Source organism: Lonchura striata, chromosome 9 (genome assembly GCF_046129695.1).
Source record: "Lonchura striata isolate bLonStr1 chromosome 9, bLonStr1.mat, whole genome shotgun sequence".
Lineage (NCBI taxonomy): Eukaryota > Metazoa > Chordata > Aves > Passeriformes > Estrildidae > Lonchura > Lonchura striata.
The window spans coordinates 18506068-18533690 of record NC_134611.1 but is presented as its reverse complement, the minus strand read 5'-3'; the positions used below and the strand labels follow the sequence as shown (position 1 = coordinate 18533690).

General features: G+C 38.7%; 1 protein-coding gene across 1 annotated transcript in view; it reads left to right on the top strand.

Moving 5' to 3' along the window:
• The window catches only part of COL24A1 (collagen type XXIV alpha 1 chain), a 117328-nt gene extending 105128 nt beyond the window's left edge, over nucleotides 1-12200 (top strand). The window contains exons 52-60 of the mRNA XM_021526749.2: nucleotides 443-496; nucleotides 2035-2070; nucleotides 6868-6903; nucleotides 6997-7023; nucleotides 7192-7257; nucleotides 7989-8157; nucleotides 8843-8952; nucleotides 10055-10270; nucleotides 10752-12200. Coding sequence (XP_021382424.2) covers nucleotides 443-496; nucleotides 2035-2070; nucleotides 6868-6903; nucleotides 6997-7023; nucleotides 7192-7257; nucleotides 7989-8157; nucleotides 8843-8952; nucleotides 10055-10270; nucleotides 10752-10898 — 861 coding nt within the window. The 3' untranslated portion in view covers nucleotides 10899-12200. The remainder of the gene's footprint in view (nucleotides 1-442; nucleotides 497-2034; nucleotides 2071-6867; nucleotides 6904-6996; nucleotides 7024-7191; nucleotides 7258-7988; nucleotides 8158-8842; nucleotides 8953-10054; nucleotides 10271-10751) is intronic.
• Nucleotides 12201-27623: the final 15423 nt, after the last annotated feature.

Genomic DNA, 27623 nt, shown 5'->3' with positions numbered 1-27623 from the left:
ACATTCCTATATGAGATAAACACTGGACACAAGCAGTTTGCTCTAAGTGAAATGGAACTGAAAAGTGGCATTTTGGCAGCACTTACTGGCAACCTTACAAAAGTCCTTGTGGGCAGTAATATAGCTCAATATACAAATGGTTGTAACTCAATAAATATGTGGTCTTTTGTAATCAGAGTACTTAAGTTTCCACTGTTTCTAGTGCATTGCTTTTCACATTAAAGAATGTATGGGTGCTTTCCAAGCACAAGTATTACAAATTACTAAAATACTCACCTTACTGATTTTGTTGTAACGTGCACTCAATATTTAGAGAATATCACCATGATCTTTTGATATTTGACAGGTCTGTGTACTGAGCAACTTTAAATCAGGACCTGTCATGAGGATTTTCTTCATTTTGGAAGCACGATGAACTAATAAATTCTTTGCTTGTTTACAGGGATATATTGGCCCTGTTGGTCAAGAAGGCATAGCAGGCTCAACTGGCAGGCCTGTAAGTTTCCCTTCACTTTTGTGTAATTTGTTTATTTCATTACCCTTTGGTTTAATCATCTTGTTTTTCAACTAGCAACCTTCTCATTTTTCTGTCTGCAAATAGCCACTAACAGGATCTTCCTTGTTATACTGTGCTGGTAAGTTAATGAATGCGACTCCAGCATCTGTAGTACAAAAAAAAAAAAAAAATACCAAAACCAGTGACAAGAAAGTAATTGCAATGGCCTTCTGGCTAAGTACAGCATGCAGAGAGCATGGGTACAGGGGTGTGGGCAGGCCAAGGTGTAAAACAGCACACAGTAATTCCCACCTGGATATTCTTCCTCAGCCTTTGGTCAGAGATATATCTGCAGAGTATGCACATTGAATTTCCATATAGTTTGCTTTTTATTTCTTGTGGGCTGAACTCTCCAGAGTGGCCCTCTAGACACTCTGGGAGTGCCTGTGAGGCCTTGTAAGGCTGTTCCAGGTGCTGATGAGGTCCCTGCTACAACTCAATCACTGTGGCCTCTCTGACAACTTCTAATGCACCCCAAGCTCCCTGCATGGGAGAGCTCTGCCCTCATCCCTGTTTCTATCTCTTGTCACACTCATGGTACCAAAGCCAGATTTGTTTTGCAAGAGAACCCCGTGGCTCATGTCTCCAGACCACCCAACCATGCAAGGCAGTTTTAGAAACTCTTTGTACCATGAAGGTTCCTCTGCCTGATCAAGTAGACTTGGAGTAAATGAGAATGTGAAAAAATCAAAATAATCATAAAAATAGTAAATGTACTATAAAAGTAATAAATGCAAATATTTACAAGTGCAATAGAAAGAAGGGGAATGTCCCTTCTATAATTCTTTCCACTTGTTGGAAAAATCAGTACTTTGTCTTGCTCCATTCTTCTCAATTGCACTGAGGAGAAAAACTTTACAGTTGTGTGCACTTGTAAGAAGGCTTTCAATAGCCTTCATATTGAATGTTGAAGTTTGCCATTATCATCAAGAAGGAATTTTAGTTGAAGACTACTTCTACATGTTAAGAAATGCGGCCATAAGATGCAAAATATTTTCAGAGAAGAATTTTAAGATTGTTGGTAACACAATTCAAGTGCAAAACCAGTCAACAATGGGGACAGAAAAATCATGCCTAATCTGGTTATGAGAGTAGAACTAATAACATAATAAAAACATATATATGGTGAATGTATTTCTTCAGTGATGGAGAGTATTGAATTTTGTTCTCTAAAGATGGTGAAGCACATGGATGAAATTGTGGAGAACACAGATGATCGACAGACAACAGTTAAAATTCCTGAGAGAAAACATACAAGCTGAAGAACACAGCTTTCCACATATAGGAATCACAAGATGTTTTCAATTAATTTCATTTCTAGTAGTACAGGAAAATTAAACCCCCAAAGCTGTAAATACTTCCACAGATAAGACTGAATTTTTCATTTGAGCAGTATAATTCTCATGGATATTAATCTGCTTATTTCAGTCCTAGGCAGCTAGAAAGTTTATCAGATTAACAGCTGCCCTCTCTTACAGGGACCAAGAGGTGAAAAGGGCACGAGGGGTGAAATGGTAAGATGAAACAACTTTTGTGCTTTCATTCTTTTGGCTGTGTAAAATCTGTTCCTTTGTTAGGCTGAATGTACTCATGTGTGCTCTGCATGCCAGGCAGTCGTGTCGTGCTCCTGGAGAGCACTGCCCGAGAAAGCTGGTAGCCAGGGTTAGAAGTCTGACCTTCTTGTTCAAGTTGACTTAAGCAGATACTCCCAGTGAATGTGAGCTGCAGTTTGGAGCATACTCCGAATCTATCCATGTTCAGATCTAAAAGGAAAATCTTGTGCCACATTTGCTGTCAAAGATCTAGCACCTCACAGCATGCACATGTTCATAGATCTGGATCTTCTGGTCCAGAAAGGGAGAACTCAGGAGAAGCCTGGACCTGCAGGTGGGTGTCCATGCAGTGCAATTCAACTGCAGGAGCTATGGGCAGCACTGATGGGTTATGAATTTGGTGTTCTTCATTTTTCAGCAAGAGTCATACATTTGTGAATGTTGGATTTAATATTAAATTTGTCTTTGAGCCAGCTAAGTCTTCAATTAATTGTGGCTATGTGAAAAGTCATTAAGTTACCATATTTACAGCAAATTTATGAACACAAAGTTAATAACTGTGATATTACCTTCTGTGACAGTTGTATAATTCATTTTCCAATAACTAGCAGATGTGATCATGTTCCTGTTTCTCTTACCCTGTCTTTCACCCCATCTCACTTAAAATTATTTAGTTTCTCATTGTATTTTGCTTTTAGCAGCCACCTCCAAAAATTCAATCAAACCGCCTTATAAAAGTTTTGTAAAATAAATTTAAATATTCAAAACATTATAAAGAGCTAAAGCTCGGAATGAAGCTTCTTTTCTGTGTCTTGGAGAACTCTCCTCTTTGATTCTAATGCTCTTGAGGCAATTGCTATCTCAGAATAAGAGGAAAACTAGTTTCTCAATTTGCTGTTATCTTTCTTAGCTGTATTTTTCTACTGTTTGTTCATAACAATTGTTATGACAGCATAGAGCTAAAAATGCTGACACTTAAAAAAAAAAATCCAAAAATAATCCTTAAAAAACCACCCAGAATAGTGAACAAGAAACATCTGTTTCCATTATTGGTGCTGGTGTTTAAGAAGCTATTTCCTAAATAAGTTCTTGAATTCATCATGATGAGTTAATCTAGTAAGGCTGTTTTCAGAAGAAGACTGTTTAATTTTAAGTCATATACAGTGGCATTACTTCCCAAGAAAGGGATTTATTTCCAACTGCTTTCACATACAAAGGAGACCAAAGTTTTTTTTCATCCAACTGTGTATTCTGAGCTTTAATTTATACCTTTTAAATTTATATTGGCATTCTTCCTAGAATCACATAAATTTTAACCTTTTTGTAGTATATTTAGTTATATTTTTCAGTCTATCAGGGTTACAGGGTTCATTTCTAGAAAGAAATGTCCTTTTATCCCCAGAAAGACATGGTATGCAAAATCATGTCTTCTTATTGAGGCCAGTGGTAAAGCACACATTCTTTGTGAAAAATACTCTCCCCAAGAATTTAAAAATGCTTAGAAAATGTGAATGTCCTTGGGATTGTTCATGCTTTCATAGTTAAGTGTATGTTCTATTGTATGTAAAATCAGGGCCTCTCAGCATTAGTAAAAGATTGGGATTTTGGCCTTTGAACTTCTGTTTCATCAAATGGAGTGATTAAAGAATTAAGAACACTCTGAAACTAACTAGCTTAGTCTCTGCTTTTGTTTTCATGAACTGGAATTAACACTTTTCTCACTTAAATTCTAATGCAACCAAAGGTTAAGTTAAGTAGATTTGTAACAGTAATCCCATACATTCCAGTAAAACATTTAGCAATTAACTTAGTCCATGAAAAGTGTAATTTAGCCTCATTTTTCTGCTCTGCAGCAGAAAGAAAGAACATTGGTAAAATCCCTACTCTGTGCAGTATCATTATATTTTAAAGATTTGTAAAGATATCTGATATCTATAGCTCTCTGAAGTTTTAATGCATTTAAGAAATGTGATATTCCACAAAGTAGTTCAGAAACAGCATTCACTATTTACCTCTTTTTTTTCTCATGGGTTTTACTGGCAAGGAGACAGTGGATCAAGACAAATGACGTTCCTCTTTTGCAAAATACCTTAAATTCATTTGAACAGTGCAGGTTTTTATTTTTAAAACATTCAGTTCTATCTCAGAAACCACTATAAATTAGAACTGCTCTTGTCCAAGACTTCTTGAGTCTTAAAATGGTGACATGTGCCAAGAACATGGAACATTAACTGAAGCATTCAGTCATCTGAAAAATATACTGGAATGTCTAAATCTCAGCATTCAGAACAAGGACATCTATTCATCTGAGAGCAGTGGTTACTTAGGGACAAACTGTTGAAGACTTTGTACCTTTCCTTGATTTGGTATTTGCATAATCAAGTCCTGAACCAAGATAAACAAATATATCCTTACAATGTCAAATTTGTTTCTCAAGATTCTTTTTCACACTTTCTCTTTCGTTTTATACTAAACGTACTTGGCAAAGCATGATCAGACAGGCCAGTAATATATTCACATGAGACTGAAGGTGTCCTGGAGCAGTCTAACAGCACCTGAACACCTGACCTGATTAATTAAATGCAGAGTCAGCCTTCCCAGCTGGCATAAAACAGTATAGCTCTGTGAAACCCAACTGATTTGCAACAGCTGAGAAATTATGCCAAAATAGTGAATGTAATCTGTGTAAACTCAGATCAGTTTTCTAATAATGAATAAAACCAATATTTTATGCATATTTAATAGTATAATAGGATTTAAAAGAAACTGTCAAGCTGGGCAATAATCAAACTCAGAAAAGTAATGACAGCTAGTTACTTCACAAAGAACCCACAGGAATATCCATACTATTAGTAATGCATATGCTGAAATTACTTGTTCTTCTATTTCCTTTTGCCAACATTAATGAGTAACATCTTTTATAAAGATGTTAATCATTAAATATCTACCTAAAGGATGGCTTCCAGTCCCTTCTGTAGGTGTAAGGGGATGAAAAATAAATAGGGTCAGGATGTACCAGTTGAAAAACTCACAATATTTACAATCCATATCTTATTAAGGTCTTCTTGGTTAAGTATCAGAAAATCATCTACCTAAACATCCAGAAATTAATTCAGTTTTGAATTTCCTCTATTCTCCAAAGAACACATACAAGACATGGATCTTCCCTGAAAGCCATTTGCAGTCCATCAATATAGCCTTGCATAGAGCAGGTGCTTGGACTAATTTGATGGCCCCCAATTTCCACATCCTTCATAATCCAGCATTGGAGCCCCTTGACATGGCCAGGGCAGGTATGTGCAGACACACTTCACTTGTGCAGCTGTCACTGTAACCCCAGCAGATGCATTCCCTGGCACTACCACATGCTCTGCCTTAGGACCTAAGAACTGATAAATTTGCAGCCTCAGTGACTTAGGTATATTGCTTCTATCTGGTTTGAGATCCCTTTTTTTTTTTTAATATACATGAATTATTATTAGATTGAATCTGGTCTTTCTTTAACCATTTCCAGCTGTCCTTGCTTTTGGCAGCTTGAACACAACCTGAGTTCAGCAGTTGTAGCATGAAGTGACACACAGATCTTGCTTGTGAAATCTCACAGCAGAAACACTTGTTATTACTATATCAAGTGATTTACAGCTTAATTCCTATTTGACTAGATCAGTTTCACAACATTTGTCAGTGTGACTACGTCACATCAGATTATTTCTCTTTTGGCAGAGATTTTGTACTAGCGTGACCATTCTGACGTATGAGGGCTTTTGTTGGAGCAGCTTATTGTGCTCAAGTAATTGGTACAAGCAGCGCTGACAAAAGAATGTTCTGCTTAAATTGACTTAGCTGTGTTGAAAGGGTTTTAGTAATTCAAGGTGCAGACCTAGCCCATGCCTTTCATTCCTTCTCTTTTTCTCTTCTTAAGGCATTGCCACCTATTCTTTTCCTTGTGATCATTTGTCTGTTGCAATTACTCTTAGAACCTTCGAGTATATAGAGCTTGAAGATAAGAATCTAACAGAGACACAAGTGTCACTGCATGTTAATAAATGTCCACAGCCATTCCAGCTTAATGTGAATAGCTGAATAAAGAAAGAATGGTTCAGATGGGTTTTTTGTATTGGAAAGGTCCATGTTCAATCCTAAGGCAGCCTGAAACACAGAGTTATGTGCATTGTAGGCGCTGTAAAATAGGGAAAAGCAGTTCCTTCTCCTCCTCTCCTCTGCAACCATCCTACACACTAAAATGAGGGCATAACTTCTTGAATAAAGAGGAAATCTGCCCTATCACTGTAAAACAATGAACACAACATGTTTTGGCTGAAAATTGACACTGCTGATAAATTAAACTGATAAAAGCCTGGCAAATACTCATGGATTAAAGTTGATCAGTTAGTTTTTTGCAATTACTGATAACATTATTTACCTCTTCTAGTACTTATCTCATCAGCATACATGTAACACTGGCACAATGTATAGCACATTATATATTAATATTTAAATGACTTTTAAAGTTCCTTTCATATCAGAAGTAATTGGAGAAACAATGAACCAGACAACACAGGAATTCCAACATGAATATTCATATGTAAATGGAGCAGTGTGCTTTAACAATAACTAATAATCCACAACTTTGCCATAGCTGATATCACACCTTCTTCCTTATACACATTGGGACATGTTTGTGATTAAATAAATACATAAATGTAAACCCGGAGATTTTAATGTGTAACCATTTCATTATATCTCCATTTCTTCTAGGGGCCTCAGGGACAGCAGGGCCAGCCTGGGCCACCTGTAAGTGCATAAAAAACTGTGCCTATATTTTTACATTTTGATTGCACTATATAAAGATGTGAAGCACCTAATAGCTGTTTTCCTATTTTCCAGGGACCACCTGGACCACCAGGAACAAGGGTAAATTCTGGAACACTCCTAACCTACTTTAACCAGTGCTTTATTGACAGGGAAAATAACACAATCCTCTTGAAATGTACTCCTTGTTCCACTGTTCAAAGAATTTACCACCTGCACTTTTGCATATTCTTGTTCATCTTTTTATATTCTGAAATACCTGTTTTTTAGAAACAAGTGGATCTCAATGCTGCTGTTCAAGCTTTGTTTGAGTCAAATGCTGCCTTGCAGATGGAGGTATATATTTAAATGTATTTATGTTGTCATACAGGAAACGCAATTATAATTTTATTTTTTGAGGACATAACAGGGTTTCTTTTTGAAGACTTAGTTTAAATTAATAATGGATAGCAAGTAATTATAGAATGTAATGAAACATGCTAGGATTTACAGGATGGAGTTGAAATTAAATTAAGAGACTCAGCAAGACTTCTACCTTTGTGATGATTGGTAGTAGTGAAAATTTATAGTCCACATGGTGGACTATATCTGTTCAGACATAGAAAACAATAGCAGCATTTAGGGTTTGATTTTAAAAAATGTCAACAGATGTCTGGCTGCATTGGTGGCATGAAATCCTTTATGTGGGTGAAGTCAATTAAATTTGCATCTATTTTTTAGGTTAAGCCTAATTTCACTATTTCAAATCTGAAACCTCTAAGTTTAAAAATGCACCAGATTTTCCTTTTTGCCCCTTGTATCCATATTTTTATGTCAATAGATCATAATGACAAATTTGCATGACCTAAACCTGCCTTAAGGTCACTGCTCTGACAATTTTAGTAAAATATCCTAATTTGCTCATTGGGATATGTTACCTTACGTTGTTTTACACAGCTGATTGCATTCATACAAACACTTTGATTCTGTCTGGCTATTCAATGGCCATTTGACATTTGACTCTTAATGCATATACTGTTCTTGTGACACTTCTTTGTGGTAACACATTTGCTAATGGCCCTTGGCAGAAATACCAGAATACTGAAGTAACTTTACTAGATCACAGTACAGAGATATTCAAAACGCTCCACTACCTTAGCAATTTACTGCACAGCATCAAGAACCCCCTTGGCACACGGGACAACCCAGCACGCATCTGCAGGGATTTGCTTCATTGTGAACATAAAGTGTCCGATGGTAAGTGCCCACTTTCACACAAGTACCTTTCAAAGGTGCTCCTTCCAAATGTTGCTTTCTACATTAAAGTTCTGATCTGATAGATTTTATGTTTTTACTCTTTTTTAGTGTATTTTCTTGCCTGTCACAAATATATTTATTTAATCGTTAAGATAAAATTTCTGAATTTTAAAGGTAGAAGTATGTAGCTATCTAATATATAAATATTAGACAGAAAATATCTATCAATAAACAGATTTATGCAGAAAATTTGAAACTGAATGCAATTTTGTGGTTTGAAGTTTTCCAATTATTTATAGCTAATCTTGCAAGATTCAAGATTCCTGATGAAAAAAATTACATACTGTACATTACCACTGTCAGATACACTGACAGTCATTGTATCTCAGGAGTTCCTGAATCAATATTTAAAAAAAAAAAAAAAAAAAAAAACCTCAAAAAAAACCTCCTATTTAAAGCTGTCAGTGTAATTGTAGTCAGAAGTGATTTATTGTGGTAATTTTTCTCAGTATCTATTATTAGTGTAATTTTAATAGTGAAAACATTTTCATGTTCCTTTCATTTCCTTGTGAAGGTATAGTGATAATATATGTAATGTTTGCCAAGAAGTATGAATATTGTAGCAAATTTCTTAGTAGTAATTATATTTTGGTTTTATTTTCTGTCTGGAATGATATACTGATAGGAAAATACTGGATTGACCCAAATATTGGATGTCCTTCTGATGCCATTGAAGTTTTCTGCAACTTCACTGCAGGTGGTCAGACATGTTTAACACCACTGTCTGTGACAAAGGTATGCATTGCTTGTAGAAATGCTGTGTCTGTGCTTGAACTCCAAATAAATGCATGCTTATTTACATAACTCATTAAAAAGAGTTAGATTTCAGGGTGGCATTATTGTGCATCTTTATGGAAGGACATTATATATTCTGGTACAGAAATTACAGATTTTCTGGAGACTACATATGTTAGTAATTCTCACCGTGTGAAACTCTATCTGTGCTGATAGAATTATTTTGTTTTGCTTTATACTTTCTTATATAAGGCATAAAAGTAAGCCTGAAATATTTCTAAGCCATATTAGTATCTCATCACTCAGGACACCTAAGCACAGAGATACTGAGGTTGTTACAATAAAAGAATGAAAATTACTACTGCTTTCCAATGCTTAGGAACTTTTATATGCCATTAGGGAGGGACTAGTTTTCTGTACATCATTAGTTCTTGCTCCTCTTTACATGTAGTTCTTGAACTCTTGGGAATAGAAATTTTATGTTTGTGAAGTTCTGTATATACACTGTAGTCTTTGAAGAGCTTCAGAAATACTGTGAAGTTCACGTATGCATTCCTACTTTTGGAAGATCCCTGAATATGACACAGTCTTGGAGAAGTTCTTCTTGTATAATGAGTTACTGTATTTTCTGTCTAAAATCAAAGTACGCTGATGAAATTTTGCATTTGTAATGGACTATCAGTATTGCCAGAACCTGTGGTTCAGGAAGACTAAACAGCAGAATGATGTGGCTTCAGTTAAAACACTCCTGCTGATAATATCTTTGTTTGAATCACACAAGCATTTGTTTCAGTTTCCTTATTTAAAAATACTGTTTTCTGACCAGCTGTGCTTCAGCAGTGTTGTAAGCATCAGCAAATGTTTATATTTAAGCTTTGAAAATGTTCTATGAAAGCTTCTGTTTATAGCAATGACTGTAATAGGACCTAACATCTCCCTGAGGAATGCAAATCGTGCTCTTTGGCACTGACCCCAACATAAACATGTATACATGCTCCCGTGCCTGAGCAGCACACTGTCATGTCCATGGCACTTTGTGTTGCTGGGGCCATTCAGCACAGTCCAGCTGTAAGTCTAACAATGCTTTTCTCTCGGAATTTAGCTGGAGTTCGGTGTTGGAAAAGTGCAGATGAACTTCCTTCATTTACTGAGCTCAGAAGCAACCCACAGCATCACAGTCCATTGTCTAAACACACCAACGTGGGGATTAACTAGAGCAGGTGGCCGGAAGACATCAGTTTCCTTTAAAGGATGGAATGGTCAAATATTTAAAGCGAATACACTACTGGAACCTAAAGTGCTTCTGGACGAATGCATGGTAAATACCTTCTAGCATCACATTATTAAAGTGATGTCAGAGATACTGTTTAGACATTACTAACCTTCTGCAAATAAATAACATCTTTTAGATTCACATCCCTTAAAGTTCTACATATGCCAGCCTTTAGATACTGAATTCATCATCTCTTCAAGGGTAAAAGCAATTGCAGTGATACAGGGTATCTATACTTGCTGTTTGCATTGTGTCTCGTGTATTTTGAGACTGTACAGAAACACTGCAGACACATCAGCACAGAAATAGGGAGATCCTCCAGGAAAATTTAGAAACAGTTACCCTCAAAATGAAAATTCGGGCTTCAGAAATGGCATTTGTTAAATTACACAGTTTCATTAGGAACTGCTGATAGAATAAATGTTTTTGTGCACTACTTCTCTTTCACTCTGTAAGCACAACTTTAAATTGTCTTTTGAAGCTCATCTTTTATATGACTCTAAGATGCTTCTCCTGTGTGTTTCAGATTGAAGATGGCAGCTGGCATAAGACACAGTTCTTTTTTCACACTCAGGACACTAATCAGCTTCCAGTTGTTCAAGTTAATGCACTTCCTCGCCTCAAACCAGGACAGCAGCACTTCATAGAAAGTGGCTCCGTATGCTTCCTTTAAGATTTCTGTCTTAGGTTTCTTGTTGCATCAACATGGTGTTACTGCACAGATTGAATACAAAAGTAATGATCCATTGCAGGCAAAATTACTAGGAAACAGAAGAATCATTTCAAGTGTTGTTGGTTCAAGAACCTCAGGAAGAAAAAGACTTCCTCCTAAGGAGAAATTACATTGAAAAAAATCTAAGAAAGAAAATACTAAAGCAGTTTTCTTAAAGTATTTAAATTTCTTGGTGCTTTCTTGCATAATTATCTGGAATACAGTATCTGGAGTTTTTCAGGACAATCAAGTGTTCTTAGCAATCTTTTTAACAGCACTGCACAAAAACCATCCTGAGGAAAGCTGGAGGAGATGTATGATACTGAGGAGCAATACTTGCTAATGCTCCTAAATGTGCAATAGCTTTTATATGAAAAGTGAATCATGCCACAGTACAATAAGTCTTCTTGTCTTAACCATTGCTTTATTCCAGTCCTTTGTGGACACACACATCTGAACAGATGGCACACTACCTCTTTGTGTTTCCTGTCCATGTTGCCTTGGTGCTCTTCATAACACAGGGTGCTTGTGGCTTTAGCAGAGATTATTTGAATCCCTTTTTATCTTTCAGACTGTATGTGCTGGTTACATCAGGATTTGTTTCTGTTGTAAAGGTACTTATTTTAAACCGTTGGTCACATACTTCACATAATTGAAAATATTATTTATGTGGATTTCTTGTTTAAAATATTTTTGTGTACTATTTTGGAAATGGTGTATAAGACAGCATATTGTATATGATGCATATAGTCAGAACAGTTTCCGTTACAGCCATTGTGAAAATCGTTGTAAGAGCTACCTAAAGTAGTTTTGACTTTAAATTCTGTATTTCAGTTAACATTGCTAATGCCAAAGCCATCTTAAGATGATATATTCTGTATATATTTTGTAACTTCTGAAAAAAATCTACTATAGCGTGTCTTCTGAATGGCTACTGTTAAATTATAATCAGCATTTCATCATCTTAGAAATTCCATTTTTTTTGCAAAATTTATTAGATAATTTTTGATTTTTAAAATTAAACCTAAAATGTTCAGTGAAGTTTTGTTTTGTTTTGTTTTTGGTAAAAAATAACAGTTTTACCATTAGGAAAAGCACTCTTTATTTATATTGATACACCTCTATCTATTATAATTTCAAAGTATGCTCAGCAAGGTGATACCGGACTGTATTTGAGGGAGCCCAGGAGTGTTCAAACAACCTGTCTGTCTTCATCTGCAGTAAGCCACACCACCAAAGTATAATAAAATAATTTTCCAAGCTCTTTGCCTTTTACTATTCTGTTTATATTGTATAGGTCATTCTTAGAAATGGTGAAAATTCTCTAGAAGGGCACTTTTCTTAGGTGGCAGTGTTTCTCTTCCCAAGAGGAAATGCATATGCTCTGTGCCACAGAATACTGCCAGAGGGATGTTTACTTTTACAAAGTAATGTCTGTGCACATCCCATCTTATATTTTCTATCAAAGCATCATTTTTGACCACTTTGATAAAAATCTGATACAACTAAAAGCAAGATTACAGAAGGACAAGAAAATGTCTCACTTTTTGTATTTTCAAGATCAATACACTGACATTATGATTTGACATTTGCTCTGTGTGTGGCTTTGGAGGTGATGTTTTGGCAAATGTTGGGGGTATTTTCTAAGATTACAAATTTTTAGAAAAAGGTCTGCTTCATGTATATTTTTATTCGTCTCATTGCCCTATTTTTGGGAGTCCTTGATTTCAGAAAATACCTATTTTACAAGCAAAGAGCTTAAAGTCTTATAAGGCTGCTCGGATGTGCATTTCCGTAGCTGAGGCACAGATGCACATCCCAGGCAGAGGGCGGGGACGCGGCCGCCGCAGCGGGACACGGGCAGGTAAGGAATGATGCCCAGGTGTCGCCTGGCCGGGAGTGCCGCGGCGGGGCCGGCAGCGGGCAGGGTGCGGCTCGGGGAGCCTCCGCTGCGCCCTGGGAACCCTCCCTGGCCGGAGCCCGTCCCGGAGCCCCGCGGGTCCCGGTTCCCCGCAGGTCCCGGTTCCCGCGGGTCCCGGTTCCCTCAGGTCCCGGTTCCCCTCAGGTCCCGGTTCCCGCAGGTCACGGTTCCCCTCAGGTCACGGTTCCCCTCAGGTCCCGGTTCCCGCAGGTCACGGTTCCCCTCAGGTCCCGGTTCCCGCAGGTCCCGGATCCCTCAGGTCCCGGTTCCCGCAGGTCCCGGTTCCCCTCAGGTCCCGGTTCCCCTCAGGTCCCGGTTCCCGCAGGTCACGGATCCCTCAGGTCCCGGTTCCCCGCAGGTCCCGGTTCCCGCAGGTCCCGGTTCCCTCAGGTCCCGGTTCCCCTCAGGTCCCGGTTCCCGCAGGTCCCGGTTCCCCTCAGGTCCCGGTTCCCCTCAGGTCCCGGTTCCCGCAGGTCCCGGTTTCCCGCAGGTCCCGGTTCCCTCAGGTCCCGGTTCCACTCAGGTCCCGGTTCCCGCAGGTCCCGGTTCCCGCAGGTCCCGGTTCCCCTCAGGTCCCGGTTCCCTCAGGTCCCGGTTCCCGCAGGTCCGGGCGCGGCTGCGCTGGGGCTCGCCGCCGCCAGGCGGCGCAGCGGAGGCCGCGCGTGCCCCGTGTGGCCCCGCGGCGCGGCCATGGCGGAGCGGGCCGGGCCCGGGCGGGCGGCGGGCGGTGGGAAGATGTCCCTGCACAGGTACGGCGGGGCTTCGGGAGCGCCTTCCCCGGGGCTCGGCGGGTGGCCCTGTGCCCTGCAGCTCCCGCACGGGGGAGGCCCGACCGAGCGAGGGGCTGCGCGCTGCCTCCGCCCGGGGCTGAGCCTCCCTGCAGCGGTGATGGGCAGCGGGCACGGCGGAGATCCCGCGGGGCAAGGAAAGGGAATCCCTGTTCGGAATAACTCCCCGTTTCTGCTTTGCAGTGGTTGAAACCCTTTTTTCCGGTTCTTAGAACGGCTTTGTGCTGCTAAGTCGCAGCTCGTCGGGCGATGGTATCGCTGGGCTTGTCCTTCAGGCCCTCGCTGGCAGCAAACAGCGAACACGTGGGGGGGAGAGGAAGAGAAATGGGTTGGGGCTGGCGCTTGTCCCCTTGGAGCTGAGAATGGTGCGTTTGTACTCTTCTTGAAAGCTTTACTGGTGTGGGGGAACTGTTATTCCTCTTTTCTCTTTGTCAGATTTAAAATAAAAGTGGTGATTATTTCAGTTGACATATAGAGATCTTTTGGAGAAACTTTTGTTTTGATAGCCTAGTTAAAACATGGTCATATTTGTAGAGGAATATAATTTTTCACTGGTACTTTTTAGTTGAATTGATAAATCTTACACATTTTGCCTGAAAGGTTCCCTGACTTTCGAGTTTGCCCTGCTGACAGCCAGAAGTTGTTTGGCTGACCATGTTGTCATGCTCTTTTTGTTCCAGTGAAGAAAAATGGGATGTATTGTTCAGGGTTTGGTGTAAATCCATTAAGTTTATTTTCCATCTGCCTAAAGCTGGAGTATTATAAACCAGCATGGTAGAGTGTACAGTACAGGTGATCAAAAGGAGAAAAGCACAGGCCACAAAGCATAAGCTGATAAAGGCTTCTTGTGTTTCCAGCTTTTCAGTTAGCATATGGGTTTTTTTCTTTCAAGCATCTACAATGTTTTAATATGTGTGTGTTTGAAGATACTCCACATAGCTTGTGTTGTTTTGTCTGCCACTTTCCCTAATCCAGGATGTTTGTATTTTTTCTTTCTCCTTTCAAGGGGCACTTAAAATAGCTTTTCCTGAAAATACTGGTGGCCTAGTGCCTGGTTTTTGAGCAGGCACTTGCACAGGCCAGCCAGGTGCAAAAATGCTGCCTTGTTGAGAAGTGTTTTTTAATTCTTTCAGGTGTGAAACCTGTGGCAAAGAAGAAGCTAAGTACAGATGTCCACGATGCATGAAATATTCCTGCAGGTATCTGTTATCTGAACTAAATAGTTTTGATTATTTTCCCCACTCATGTGCTGAACATGTTAATTCCTTTTTTTTTGTCATTTCAGCCTGTTGTGTGTAAAGAAACATAAGCTTGCACTGAGCTGTAATGGAGTCAGGGATAAAACAGCGTTTGTCTCTGTGAATGAATTTACTGACTTGAACCTTCTGAGTGGTAAGAACATACTGTGTGTGTTTTAAAACTCCCTGGTTTTACTAGGCTGGCACTACATTTTTTTTTTGTTCTATTTAACCTTCAGATTATCGTTTCCTGGAAGATGTAGGAAGGACAGCTGATGCTGCTGCTCGACATTGCCTTGTGCATAGTCCAGCAACAAAAAGACTTGTAAGTTTTTGATTCTCCTTTTGCTCTGTTGGAATTAGTCAGCTACCTCTGAATTCAGTCCCAGTCCAGATTCCAGAGTTGGTACCGGTCTTATGAAGGTATGAATGACTCTGAAATTTAGAGCCAGAAATCAATAGAAGTCTCTAGGTTATGCAGCAATAGTATTGATGGCTACATCCAGTTGCTTGGAGGAAAAGATCACTAACATTTCTTAAAATTTATGTATGACCAGTGTTGCTGTTGGGTGATAGGTGTGTGTTAAGAAAGTCTGAATGTTTGTTTCCTTACACCTCCACAACTTTTGAATTTTTAAGTACACACTTCCTAGGTAAACAGTGGATTTATTAATCACCTAAATATTGTTATATGGTTCCCTATATACCAAATTAAGACAGCTAGAGCTCTTCAAAGACTAAATCTAAGCAAGAGTGACATAAAAGATAGCCTTCTAAGGGAGAAGGGATTTTTGTTGATGCTCTTTCAGCAACCAAACACACTCCCAAAACTAAAAACAATGAACAAACAGACAAAACCCAAAAAGCCCAACCAACTCTACTCCAAAGTATTTTGATTTATTGATAAATCACAAAAAAATATCAGGGCCAGTTTGTTTTCTAGTCTTGTGAAGATATCTTGAAATACAGCCCTAAACTCAGCACTCACATTGATGACGGAATAAATTCAGAAGACTCCAGCTTCCTCCCTTGCTGGAGTCATATTCCATATGTGTGTATTTAGCACTGTGATGTCCTGAAGAAGGTGAGATGCTGCATGGGTGCCAGTTTTAGGGGTGTGCTACTGGGCATGTTAATGGGATGATGCCCTTAGTGCTACCTTCAGAACACAATTTGGCAGTGGCTGGGATTGTGCTTGAGTATCCATTCTGCCAGCAGGTTTGTAGCCTGAAAGGCATCCTTGTGGTATTACACCCACAATGGTGACACTGTGACTTTCATGATATGTTAAAGAACTTTTTCTATGAGGAGATCATTGGCATGTCCTTTTTTAATAGTAAAAAAAACTTAGGAAAATGTTTCAGAGAGTTTCTTGGCTTAGTTAATTTTTTTCATTCAGGATGTTTCTTTAAAAAACTAGAGTATTTCATTAAATATGGCCTTTTCAATAGTATTCTCATAATTCCTGTCACCCTTTTATTGTTTAATTTTCAGGGGATTTATATATTCAGATTTTTTTTAAATGTTTTTATTATATTTTTTGCCAGTTATACTGCTTGAGGAACAAAGCTCGAGGGTATAATATTGAGCTAAAAACACTGCCTATTGGATTTACAAAAAGAAGAGAAAATTCTACCACCTTCAATTTCGTGTGAGTCTTCAGTTGGTTACAATCAGCAATATTTTGAGTATATACTGATGAGAATTTGAGTTCATACCAATATGCTTGCTTTAAAATCCATTAGATGCATGTTTTTTTTGCAAAAGCTTTTTAATATTTCATGCTTTCATGTTTTCATTTTGTTTAGGTTCTTTGAGCTCAGTTTAACAGCTTACATAGTTCATGCTTTATTTTGAAAAATGCTAATATTGGGTGATGGAACAAAGAATCAGTGCTGTTGTGGTCTTTTCTTTTAATTAACGCTTAGGTTTTTTGCTGGAAAAAGAAAATGCATATTTGGAGGTTTTATGATAGAGGATTGTTTGATGTAGAAAGCTTGCACAAATCCCAATCTCTGCAAAGAGAGGTGCTTCAGTACCTGTGTTGCATTCTGTGGTGGGAGTTGCTGTGCTGGAGGAAAGGAATGTTGGATATGGCACAGCTTAGAGAGACAAGTGCAGACAGATAGAAATTCAGAAAGGAGGCTAAGGAAAATTTAAATATTTCTTTATCCACTCTCTGTTTGTTCTCTAATATCCAGAGATTGTATTTAAAAGTATTTTTGCAGTGAAAATGAAAGTTATGATGAACTATTTCACTGTGACAGGACTCAGGTCTACAGTTCAGCTCAGTGATATACTGGGGTCAAATAAAAATGCCTTCTGAGTGTCAGTGACATCTCTGATGGCTCATATCCCTATGATGGCTTCTTTACTTGTTTTGTTCGTGGTTTTGGTGGCAGTTTGTGTTTTCAGGATGTGTTTTCCCTCTGTTCTGGGAGCTGTGCACTCCACGGTGTCGGTCTCTGGCTGGCCACCAGAGGTCTGTCTCTGACAGAGCAATAACCCACCTGGAAACTGCTAACACACCCACCTGGGTCCTTGAGGCTGCTCCAGGGAAAAACACAGGCAGGTTTGGTTTTGCACGCAGAGTAGATTTTAGCAGAGCATTAGGCATCAAATAGATGTAGAAGTGTAACCTTTTGAAGTTATATATTTTACGAATTCTGTTAGAGAAAACTCAGACTGAACCAATGGAAAGAAAGGGTATCTGAGGTATTTCTCCTCCCTCTGCCCCAGATTTATAGATCTCCTCTCAGAACAGACTAGGCCAATCCCGGACTTTGCAGAGGTGTCTTCCTCTGCACTGACTTCCCTGTGTTTGGCTGCATGCTCTCCCTTATACCGATCCCTTTTACTATTCTCATCCTGTAAGAAGGTTCAGAGCTGAGCTTCAATTTAATGGGGAATTTCCTCAGTGTTACAGATAAAATAAATATAATTAACAAGTACAGGGTAGGGAGCAGCCCTCAAGAGCAAGTGCAGGAAGCCCAGGAATGCTGGGATCAGTAGGTAAGAGGACAGAAGAGGCACAGACAGAGACAGATTTGACACTGTTGGGAAGATCCTGGCCATGGTAGAGTGCTCTACTGACAGACATTTGGCTTCATGGACAGTTTCCTTTTTTCTCTAGAAAGCTTTTTTGGATACACACTGAAGTGTAGCTTATGCTGAGGACAAATTAAGAATGGGGCAAGGAAGGTGATTTCTTGGCAAATAGGCATGGAAATATTTCACAGGCTTTCTTGTAAAATGCCTTACTGGTTGGTGTCATTCATAAAGTCCTGGGGAACTTTTGTTGTTTCTGTGGAATGGTAGCTTTTCTGGAACTTTTACATCCCACCAGAAAGGACTTGATAACATTGTCTGTCCTGAAGACAATAGGAAATCACTGTCCTTTTCTTGCAAATGCTGTCCAAGGGTATGGAATATGCTAAGTGATTATTACAAAAAGGATGTATTTCCTCTCTATTGCTGCTATTGGCATTCACACAACAATGGACTGTTTGAATCCAGTGAGGCAGATTAAAAATTAACTCCAGGTTTTGGGGATTTTTTTTTTTATTGGTTTTGGTTTTTTAAATGGCATGTTCTGTGTTCTAAGGAATCAAGTTTGGTCAAGCCAACCTGGATTATCAGGCATTTAGCACCTGTGTCATGGGACTTCATGACAGCCATAACATTTTGTTGAATATCACATTGAAATGAGGTAAAGCTATGCAGATAGTCATATATCCATTATATGGACTTAGCACCTGACAGTGCTCAGGATCAGGTGTGTCCCTCTCCTGTAGATGTGAGTCCCTTCTCATGCTGTTTATCAGTCAGATTTGTAGACAGATTACTCCAGAGGGTGGAGACCGGAAGCTGCTCAACATCTGTGCATGGAAAACAGAACAGGCTTCTCCCATGTCCTCTTGACACTCTCCCTGCGAGCCAAGCTGTTGGGCAGTACAAGGCAGGAATGAGAGTAGTCCAAAGCTAGGAAGTACAAGATGTATTCTTGTGTCATCCCCTGCCCGTGCCAGCGCTGGAAGACACATCAGTGTTGTTTCGATGTGTTAGCCAGACTCTCCATTTCCTGGATTCCATGAGTTTGTTTGCTACAGCTGATGTTGTGAAAGCATATGTGCCAATGCTGGGCAACGCATGGATTAGACTAATGTGTAAGATTGAATATCTAGGTAATGGAGGGTCATTAGAAAGTAGTGTCTGACTCCAGGGTGTGAACTCATGGTGTGTTTGACTTATTCATAAATTACTTTTGAAGCACTGCTTCACCCTAAATTTCCTGTCATGCCCTTATTTTCAATACAGCTGAGAGTTTCCCACTGGATACATTCTTCCATGGCGTTGATGGGGTGAATTGCTGGGATAGAAAGCCTCTGGGAAAGGGGTGAAGGGTGAGGCCAGGCTGAAACTGAAACCATCTGGAAGGCTCCAGCCAGCAGGTCAAATGGGAAGAGGGGAATGAGCTTGCAAGTCCATGGCTCCTGTTCCCTGGCAGGAGATAGTGTAGTAAGACACTGAAATGGAGCAGTGCAGTTTCCTGAGCTCTGCAGCTTGTGCTGCCCTACTCCAGCCCTCCCTGCTGCTTGCACTGTCATAGACATCCCCAGCCAGCTTCCTCCACAGTCCGTTCACAGCATATCTCCCAGAGAAAATCCTTTTTACCTCTCCTCCCCACCAAGAGGGGCCAGAGGTCTACAGACTTCTCTTGTAGCAGGCATGCTTCCATCTGGGAGCATTTGGTCAGAGGATATATGTGAGAGGAGGAAGTTTTACATTACCTCACCTCTTTCATGTAATTGTGAGGAAAAAAATACAGTGTGGAGATTTGGGATTAGGGTAATCTCTTTTAGGAGATCATTATTGTTACACTTGGAGGTACACTTGAAAGTTGTAAAATGTCAGCTCTAATCCTTAGCTGGGTAGAGATAATTACAATTATTGTTTGAAATGTGGATTTTGAGAATATAGCGAGGAGTTTTCTGAACTGGGTTTTGACTTAATATAACACCACTGGAGCTCTTAAACTTGAATTTAGTTGTTACTTAGTACATGGGTTTGCTCGCTTTCTTGGACCCATGAAGAAGAAAGTAAGTTGAGGAAGTCAATATTATCCAAAACTATATGAGCTGAATGCCCAGTACTTCAATTAAACTTCAGTACATTCTGAGAGAGTACTGGGTATTTTCAGATGAAAGGATAACTGGTCTGACATTAAACCTCATGTCTTTTTAATCACTTCTATGGATTCAAAATGAAAGAGACAGGAAATACTGCAGTATTTGCACTTTTGACGTAAGATATCCTGTATACTAATATTTTAAGAATACTAGTTGCTAAATTGAAAGAGAATCATCAGTGAATCACTATCTTTGACAGGCTGCCAGTGTAATACTTCTGTAGAACCAGAACTGTAGTCAATCTTAAGATGTGATGAATTTGGATTTTTTGTTAATATTTTAGTTTGCATATATATATATATATATATATATATATATATATATATATATATATATATATATATATATATATATATATTTAAAAACACCTTCTAAACATGTTTAAAACAGTTCTGCTGTATTGTAGGCAAAACTGAGAGGAAATGCTCAGAGGAAGCCTAGAATTAATGTTTATGAGATATTTCATATATTTTTTAAGAACTATGTAAACATTAGACACTTCTGCCAAGGCACTTAACAGGTATGTCCAAGTCCAGAATCCTTTGTAGATAAGTCCTTTAATTCCCAGCAGCTGTACTGTCTACAGTCACAGTTTTTTGAGCATCTTCTTAGGTACTGCTGTAACTGTAAATGTAGTGAAAATTATTGTGGTTGGTCTGAGAGCCAGCTGGAAGATATGGCCACTTTGTATATACTGCTGCTGTCTTTGTAACATCAGAAGTAAAAATGTTTCCATTGTTGCTGTGAGAAATTTTTAAATCATCTACATGTAGTTCTGGGGCAACTACAGTTGATGACAAAGGAAAGTTTTGGAAGTTTTAGGAGAAATGAAAGTCACTTTTGGTAGAACTGTAGTTGTGAAACAGCCTGCGCAGTTCTGAATGCATTTTGCATCTACATCTCATGCAAGGAGAGGGGTGCTTGGCTCCACTTTTCCCTCTGATTCATTTCCATGCTTCTGAAGTAGCCAGAATAGGAGATGAAGCCAAGCAGTGCAGGGATGGGTTATAATGCTACTTTTACTGACATCACTGAAGTGCTTGTGCTTCTCCCAGATCTCTGCTGTTGGGTACTTTTATAGTCAGTGCCTTGGTAGCCAGAAAACCAGGGCACTGTTGGAGGGGCATTCCATGGCAGCTGAGTGGCATGGAATGCTTCATGGAATGAGCTGTTACTCCAATGCAGATGACTTATTCAATTAGGCATTTGCATTTAGAAAATGAACATTCTACATGTCCGTTGCATTTGAAGGAAATACTACCCCAGTGAGCCATAATGGAAAATTAAGTAAGTGGGATCTGGAGCCAGGGTATCTGACTTTGATCAGAACTTGTTGTGAAGCAGCCGTGATAGCATCTACAGCTGACATCAAGTTCTTTGGGCACACATCAGTGATGGTGAGGGAGGCTTCACTTCAATAACAGGCACCCAGCAGGTTGTTTTTCAAGACTTCATTATAGTGAAGAGTATGAGGCTATTCCTGTTCCAAGCTTCTTTTTTTCTTGCCTACATCTATCCTGTTCTTAAACTGTCTTGCCTCTTTCTGCTTGCCATTTACTTCCAGGCAAGAGTACTTTGAAGAGAGATTTAGTCATTAATTGCTAGTTATGGTATTAGTTTGCTGAGGAAAAAAAATCAACATTTCTGTTTTTTTCAAAGTGGAACTTTTTGATGATAAATGAGCTTTTTAACTTCAGCTTCCCTGATTGACTTTCTGTGCACTATTCCATAGACTGGATTGTGCCTGGAAGGGGCAGGGAGGGCGGAAGTCTGAGAGCAATCCCCTAAGCTGATTTTACAGCTGCAGTGATGAACTGAGTCTGCCTCAGTGAGCCCACAGGGAATCAGTCTTGCATGTGAAATGAGGACGTGCTGTGTGACAACCATTTACAGACACATGTAGAGTGTTCCTAGCAACAAGTAGCAGATAGCTAGTTCTTTTTGGAGCATTTCTTTTTCAAGTGCCTGTGTTAGAGACAGTCCTGTGGGCCACGTACATGTCACAGAAAGGGTCACTTAGAATAGATGAACATGGCCTATTTGAAAAAATTGTGGAAGATGGCGAGTTAAATGAAAACATGCTACCAAGCCTCTTGTTAGTTAATAATATAAAACAAACCCCTCATCTGAACAGTCCTTATAAACGTTTTAATAAATGTGCCCATCATAAGTGTTTCCTTCAGCTTATGTTGGTGACCCTACTTCTGGGTCTAAAGCTTACTAACTTTTACTAGTCTCCCTGGGAAAGTGCTTTGAAATAACACCATTCCATCTTAAATGGCAGATATTAACATGTCTGAGAGGAATCACAAGCTTGTTAATCACAAGAGAACTTAACTAGTTATTGATATTCCAGTTTGCTGTGTGTATGATAGCATTGGTGCTTCCTTCAGCTGTCAAGATAAGAATTGCAAAACCTTGTTTTATTTACCTTGCAAAAAACTCCCAAAATTCCACTCAATGGTTTTGAGTTATTTCAAAACATTTTGCAGTCTGGTAATTTAAGACTGTCATACCAATATGCAAAAGAGTATAAAATTAATGGGCCCAAATACTATGGTTATTGTGGTTATATATATACTATATGATTAATAATATTTTCTGTGTTACCCTCCAGCTTTGGCCGTACAATCTTCTTACCTCTTCCAGACCTGACGTTCTCTAATTCCACATTCTCATTCTCTACTTTAACAAACATGAGCAGAAAGAAGGGAGGAATCACAAGGCATGCTGCACATCTCTGCTGAGGCATGCATTGCTTTGGGGACCCTGGACTTCATTAATTAGTTTTATTCTAATTAATACTTTCTTGAAGATGGGGGTTCCTGCTTGCTCTTTTTTTGATAAATACTAATACATCGGATTTTACTCATACTCCAGAAAGTATAGTTCAGCTGTAAAGCTCATTTTTCTCCTAGGAACAATTAGGTAAGGGAATTACTTGTTTAATAAGCTCACTTTATAAAAAGTGCTTGCATTTAAAAATTGGTATCACAGTTAATTGATCTTAGCAGCTAAGTTTACTACTTTGCTAGCGCATGCACGTACACTCCTCTCTGCAGCCAGCTAGAACCTGCTGGATAATGTTTCATGCGCCTTATAAACAAATTAAACAACATGTTGGAACAACACTGTGTTTACTTTTTATTGTAGACCTGAATCTTTTGCATAACTGAGGATGATTCTCCTGGATGCAATGATTCATCTTAATAATGTTTAAAAAAGTAGTTAAAAAAAAGACATCATTAGATGTCCCCATGCTTCACAGGTGTTTGATCTCTGATTTTTAAATCTTTTCTGTTTGTCATGAGTGTGAATTTCTGAACCAGAGCAAAAGGCCAGGAACCTACCTTTTAGATTATGCTTTCTCTTAGGGAATTCTTTTAGAAAATTTCTGCAGATTTTCTGCAAATGAGCAAAAAGGCAAATAGAGACTCCCTGATGTAGCGTTCTCTAGAAATACTGCCTAAGATGATGCTGTTCTCAAGCTATGCTTTAGTAGCTTCTGTTCTCAGGTATTACTTAATGCTAGCACTAAAGGGAAGGTGGGTCTTAAAAATAAGACCTAACATACAGAAGAAAGGAATGTGGCATCACTTGGTCTCTACCAGAAGTTTTACGATCTTTCTGTAAAATGTTTGTTCTTTCTAACTTCTCCATGTTATGTCAGAAGGCAGCTTCCTTCCCTGGCCATGACATATTTTCTGTTCAGGCCATCATTGCTGGAAAAGGTTGGGTGCCCTGTGTTCTGTAGGACCTAGGCTCACCTGGGAGTCTGGCTATTATTGTTGTAGAGGTTTGATAATCTGTCCTGGATGATGTGCCAAAAAGCAGTTTCCTTTTCTGAAGTTAAAGGGCAGCTGGAACATACTCACTTTTAAAATGTGAAATATTGTTGATCAGTTAATTGGTGGTATCGTATTATATTTGTAAGGAACAGATTTTAATTCCATGAAGATTTGAAGTTTAGCAGGATGTGGGAGTATTACATCTTTCAAAGGACATCTCAGCTTCTCTGCCTGCCCCTTTTGCTCTTTCAAGCCATTCAAAATCTTAACCATGTATTTTCTTCTGCACCTGTGCTGTAGGTTACCAAGCTTTATCACAGAAAAAAAAATGGTAGTTGTTGCCAACTAAGACTAAGAATATGTATTTCTTTTCGTTTTCAGGGAGAACAAGTTCTACTGGCATTTGAAGCTCATATTTCCTCACTGTCATGCTGAATACACTTTAAAAGGGTACAGAACTTTAAAAAATATTTTTCTAAAGTTTAAATTAATCTGCTGAAGTTAAACTGCAAAATACTTTGATTGATTCTTACCAAGTTCTGTTATACAAGGTAAACTCAGGTATTAATTTTTGTCTTAAATAAAAGAGCATTTCAAGCTAAAAAATATTGAAAGTTGTGTAGTGCTTTTCTCTTTGAAAGCTAGCAGACTTTCCAAATCAGGCCTAATGTATGTTAGTCCTTTTCTCTGTGTAAATAGTGAGTTTGTATATTCATAATAGTAGTACCCCTACACCTGACATACTCTCTTCTCATGGAGCAGATGTCCAGCACAATTTGCAACCCCTCCTCACCTGCACTCTGGAGCTGACCTTCATACAGGGTGAAACGTTTGCTTTGTAGGAAAGTCCACAAACACATTTTGAAAAGGCAAAAAAAATAAGCTTTTATTGACAAATGTTTCTCCTTTTTTCCTAGCCTGAAGGGAGATGAGAATTATGTGCTTGTCTGCTCCTAGGGCTGCAGGAACAGCATGTTTCTTTCACAGGGTTAGAAACTAGAGATACGCATCTGTTTACTCCTCATACGTGCCTGTGAAATCCCAGTGCTGAAACTGAGATAAAGCTACCCATATCTGTGCAGTATTGATACACATTTCTGATCCTCCCATAAACTACTCAGCTGTGCCACTGTAGCATGCTAATATCCAGCTTCCTCCAGGTGACTCACAGTAGACATTTGTGTACATGATGAAGGATGTCTCACATGCTTGATTTTTATCTTGCTGAAAGGGTGCCTGACGATAAAACACTTGCTGATATCCTCAAGCCATACATTGATCCAGTGGAGTCAGATCCTGTAGTTTGTCAAAGGTGTGTATTGAATAACTTCCCTGCCTAGTTGATCTAATGCACTAATAAAAGGGAATGGTTCTGAATATATGGCTTAAATTAGCTGCACTATCAGCTTGCAGAGCTGAGTTCCCAGTCAGCAGTACATCTTTAATTTCTTTAATGAAAACCATCCTAACATTCACCAAATAACTAACCCAGGGGGTCCAGCCACCAAATTTAAAACAGCAAAAAATTAAGAAACTGACTTACAGCATAAAGACCAAATAAAGCAACTGTAATTCTGAAAAATGTAACCATAATTAACTTCAGTGGAGGTGACAATAAACCTCCAGAACAATTGCAAAAACATGCTAATAATTACAACCCTCATTTATGGAAAAAACCTAATATGTGACAAATTATTGTTTTAATGAAAAATACATTATTTTGGCAGTTGACATGCATAAGAGATCAGTCTCTTATGGATGACAGGAAGAAAAGTCATTGTACATCACTTCTGCATCTTTACCACCTTTTTTTTTCAGATTAAAAATCTATACAGCATCTCCTCAATCAGATGTACAGATTTTAATGAAAATAGAAAACAGGAACCGAAACTCTGTCAGGTAAGGTGGTTCTTCAGTTTATGTGCTTACTAATTAGAGGTAACAAGAAGATTTAATACATTTCTTAGTCCTTAATATTACAGTTGGAGATTACATAATCTCATGGATTAAACTTCAGTGAGTAATTACAAATGGATATAAAATTTATTTGGCAAAAATTCTTGTTCTTAGTCTTTTAATATGTCAGCGTTGACGTTTCGGTACAATTATCGAGTGAGTGTGCCTGTACCTAAACTGCTTCAGCAGCAGTCCATGCCAATGTAACAGGGGACAGGTTTGTGTTAAAATGCTAAATAACTGTATTGGCCCACAGAAATGCATACATCCATTTCTTTCTGGAAGTTCTGCTGTGGATATGTTAACCTCCCAGAGGGAGTGGAAGTGATAGTCAAGGAGAGTTATCTTTTTAAATTAGCAAACCAGTCACTGCATTTGAAATTACACATTTTTCTCAAAGTTACTTGCTCATCACTCTTCATGTTACCATATTTCTGGGTGTGGGCTTTTATGTCTTCAGAATTCAGACTTGTGCAGAAGTGTTTTATTTGTTTTCAGAACAAACAATAATCTTGAACTTCAAAATTGAGCTTGAAATAAATATTTTTTGCTAGTATAAATACCATTCTGAACACTCCACCCTGTTGTCATTGTTACTGAAAAGGATATGTATCAGCTGAGTAGCACAACTTACTGTGGTTCACCAGTGATTCCTAGTTAGGCATCTGAAATTGCATTCTTGTCTTCAAATGTAAAAATGTAAATAATATGCTTCCTTAAAATATGATACATTATTTCTAAGAGGGAAATAAGCATATATTGTAAGAATTTTAGCTGTAATTTAGCTTCCAGTTTATGGTGGGGATTTTTCCCAATAATATTAAAAAAATGTGTAGTGTACTTTCCAATTCAAATTCAAGTGCAAATTCTTAATTATTTTGCTTGATTTTTTTTTCTGTTTGCAATCATTATTTGATATATGGTTGTAGCATTTGCCATCAGAATTGCCAGCTAGAAACCTGTTGTTTTTAAGTGAATTTGAAGATACAGAGCCCTAGTTCTTATAGGCAGGAAGAAAATATGAAAGGCTTTGGGCTGCCCAGTACCCTGTGTCTGAGTGTTGTAAGTGTGGGAATATCGAGTTCTCATTTGTGGACACTGAAATTGTAAGGGACCAGCTGTTTCAGCTGAATATTCAGAAGTCCATGAATCTGGATGGGTTTCATCCCAGAGTCTTGAAAGAGGTGTTGGGTGTTACAGCAAGTCCTGTCTTTATCATGTATTAAAAGCCTTGGGATCATGACTGGATGTCATGTTTTAACCTAGCTAAACACAGCTCAGGTACTCACACAACACCTCACATCCCCAGAAAGGGATGGGGAAGAGATTGAGTAAGTTAAAATTCTTGTATTGAGATAAAGATAGTTGAATAGGACAAAAAAGGAAAGGATGAGAATGATAAAAGAATTAGAATATACAAAACAAGTGATGCCCAGCAAAGTTGCTTGCCCTCCACTGACCAGTGTCCAGCCAGTTCCCAAACATCAGCATCCAGCCAGTTTTTCCTTTAATTTAATTTATTTGCTGTTAATATTACCATGTGTGATACAATATCAAATATCCCTTTGGCCAGTTGGGATCAGCTGTCCTTGCTGTGTCTTTTCCCAGCTTCTTTTGCCTTCCAGCCTACTTGCTGGTGGGGTGGTGTGAGGAGCTGAAAAGACCTTGACAGTATAACCAGTGGTATTTCTCACTTTCTTTTTTAAGAAAGAAGGAAAAGTTGTTTATTTAACAGCTGTGTAGAAGGTTTGGAAAAGAAACCAGTTTAACATAGAAGTAGACTGTCTCATGTGCTCATTACTTTTT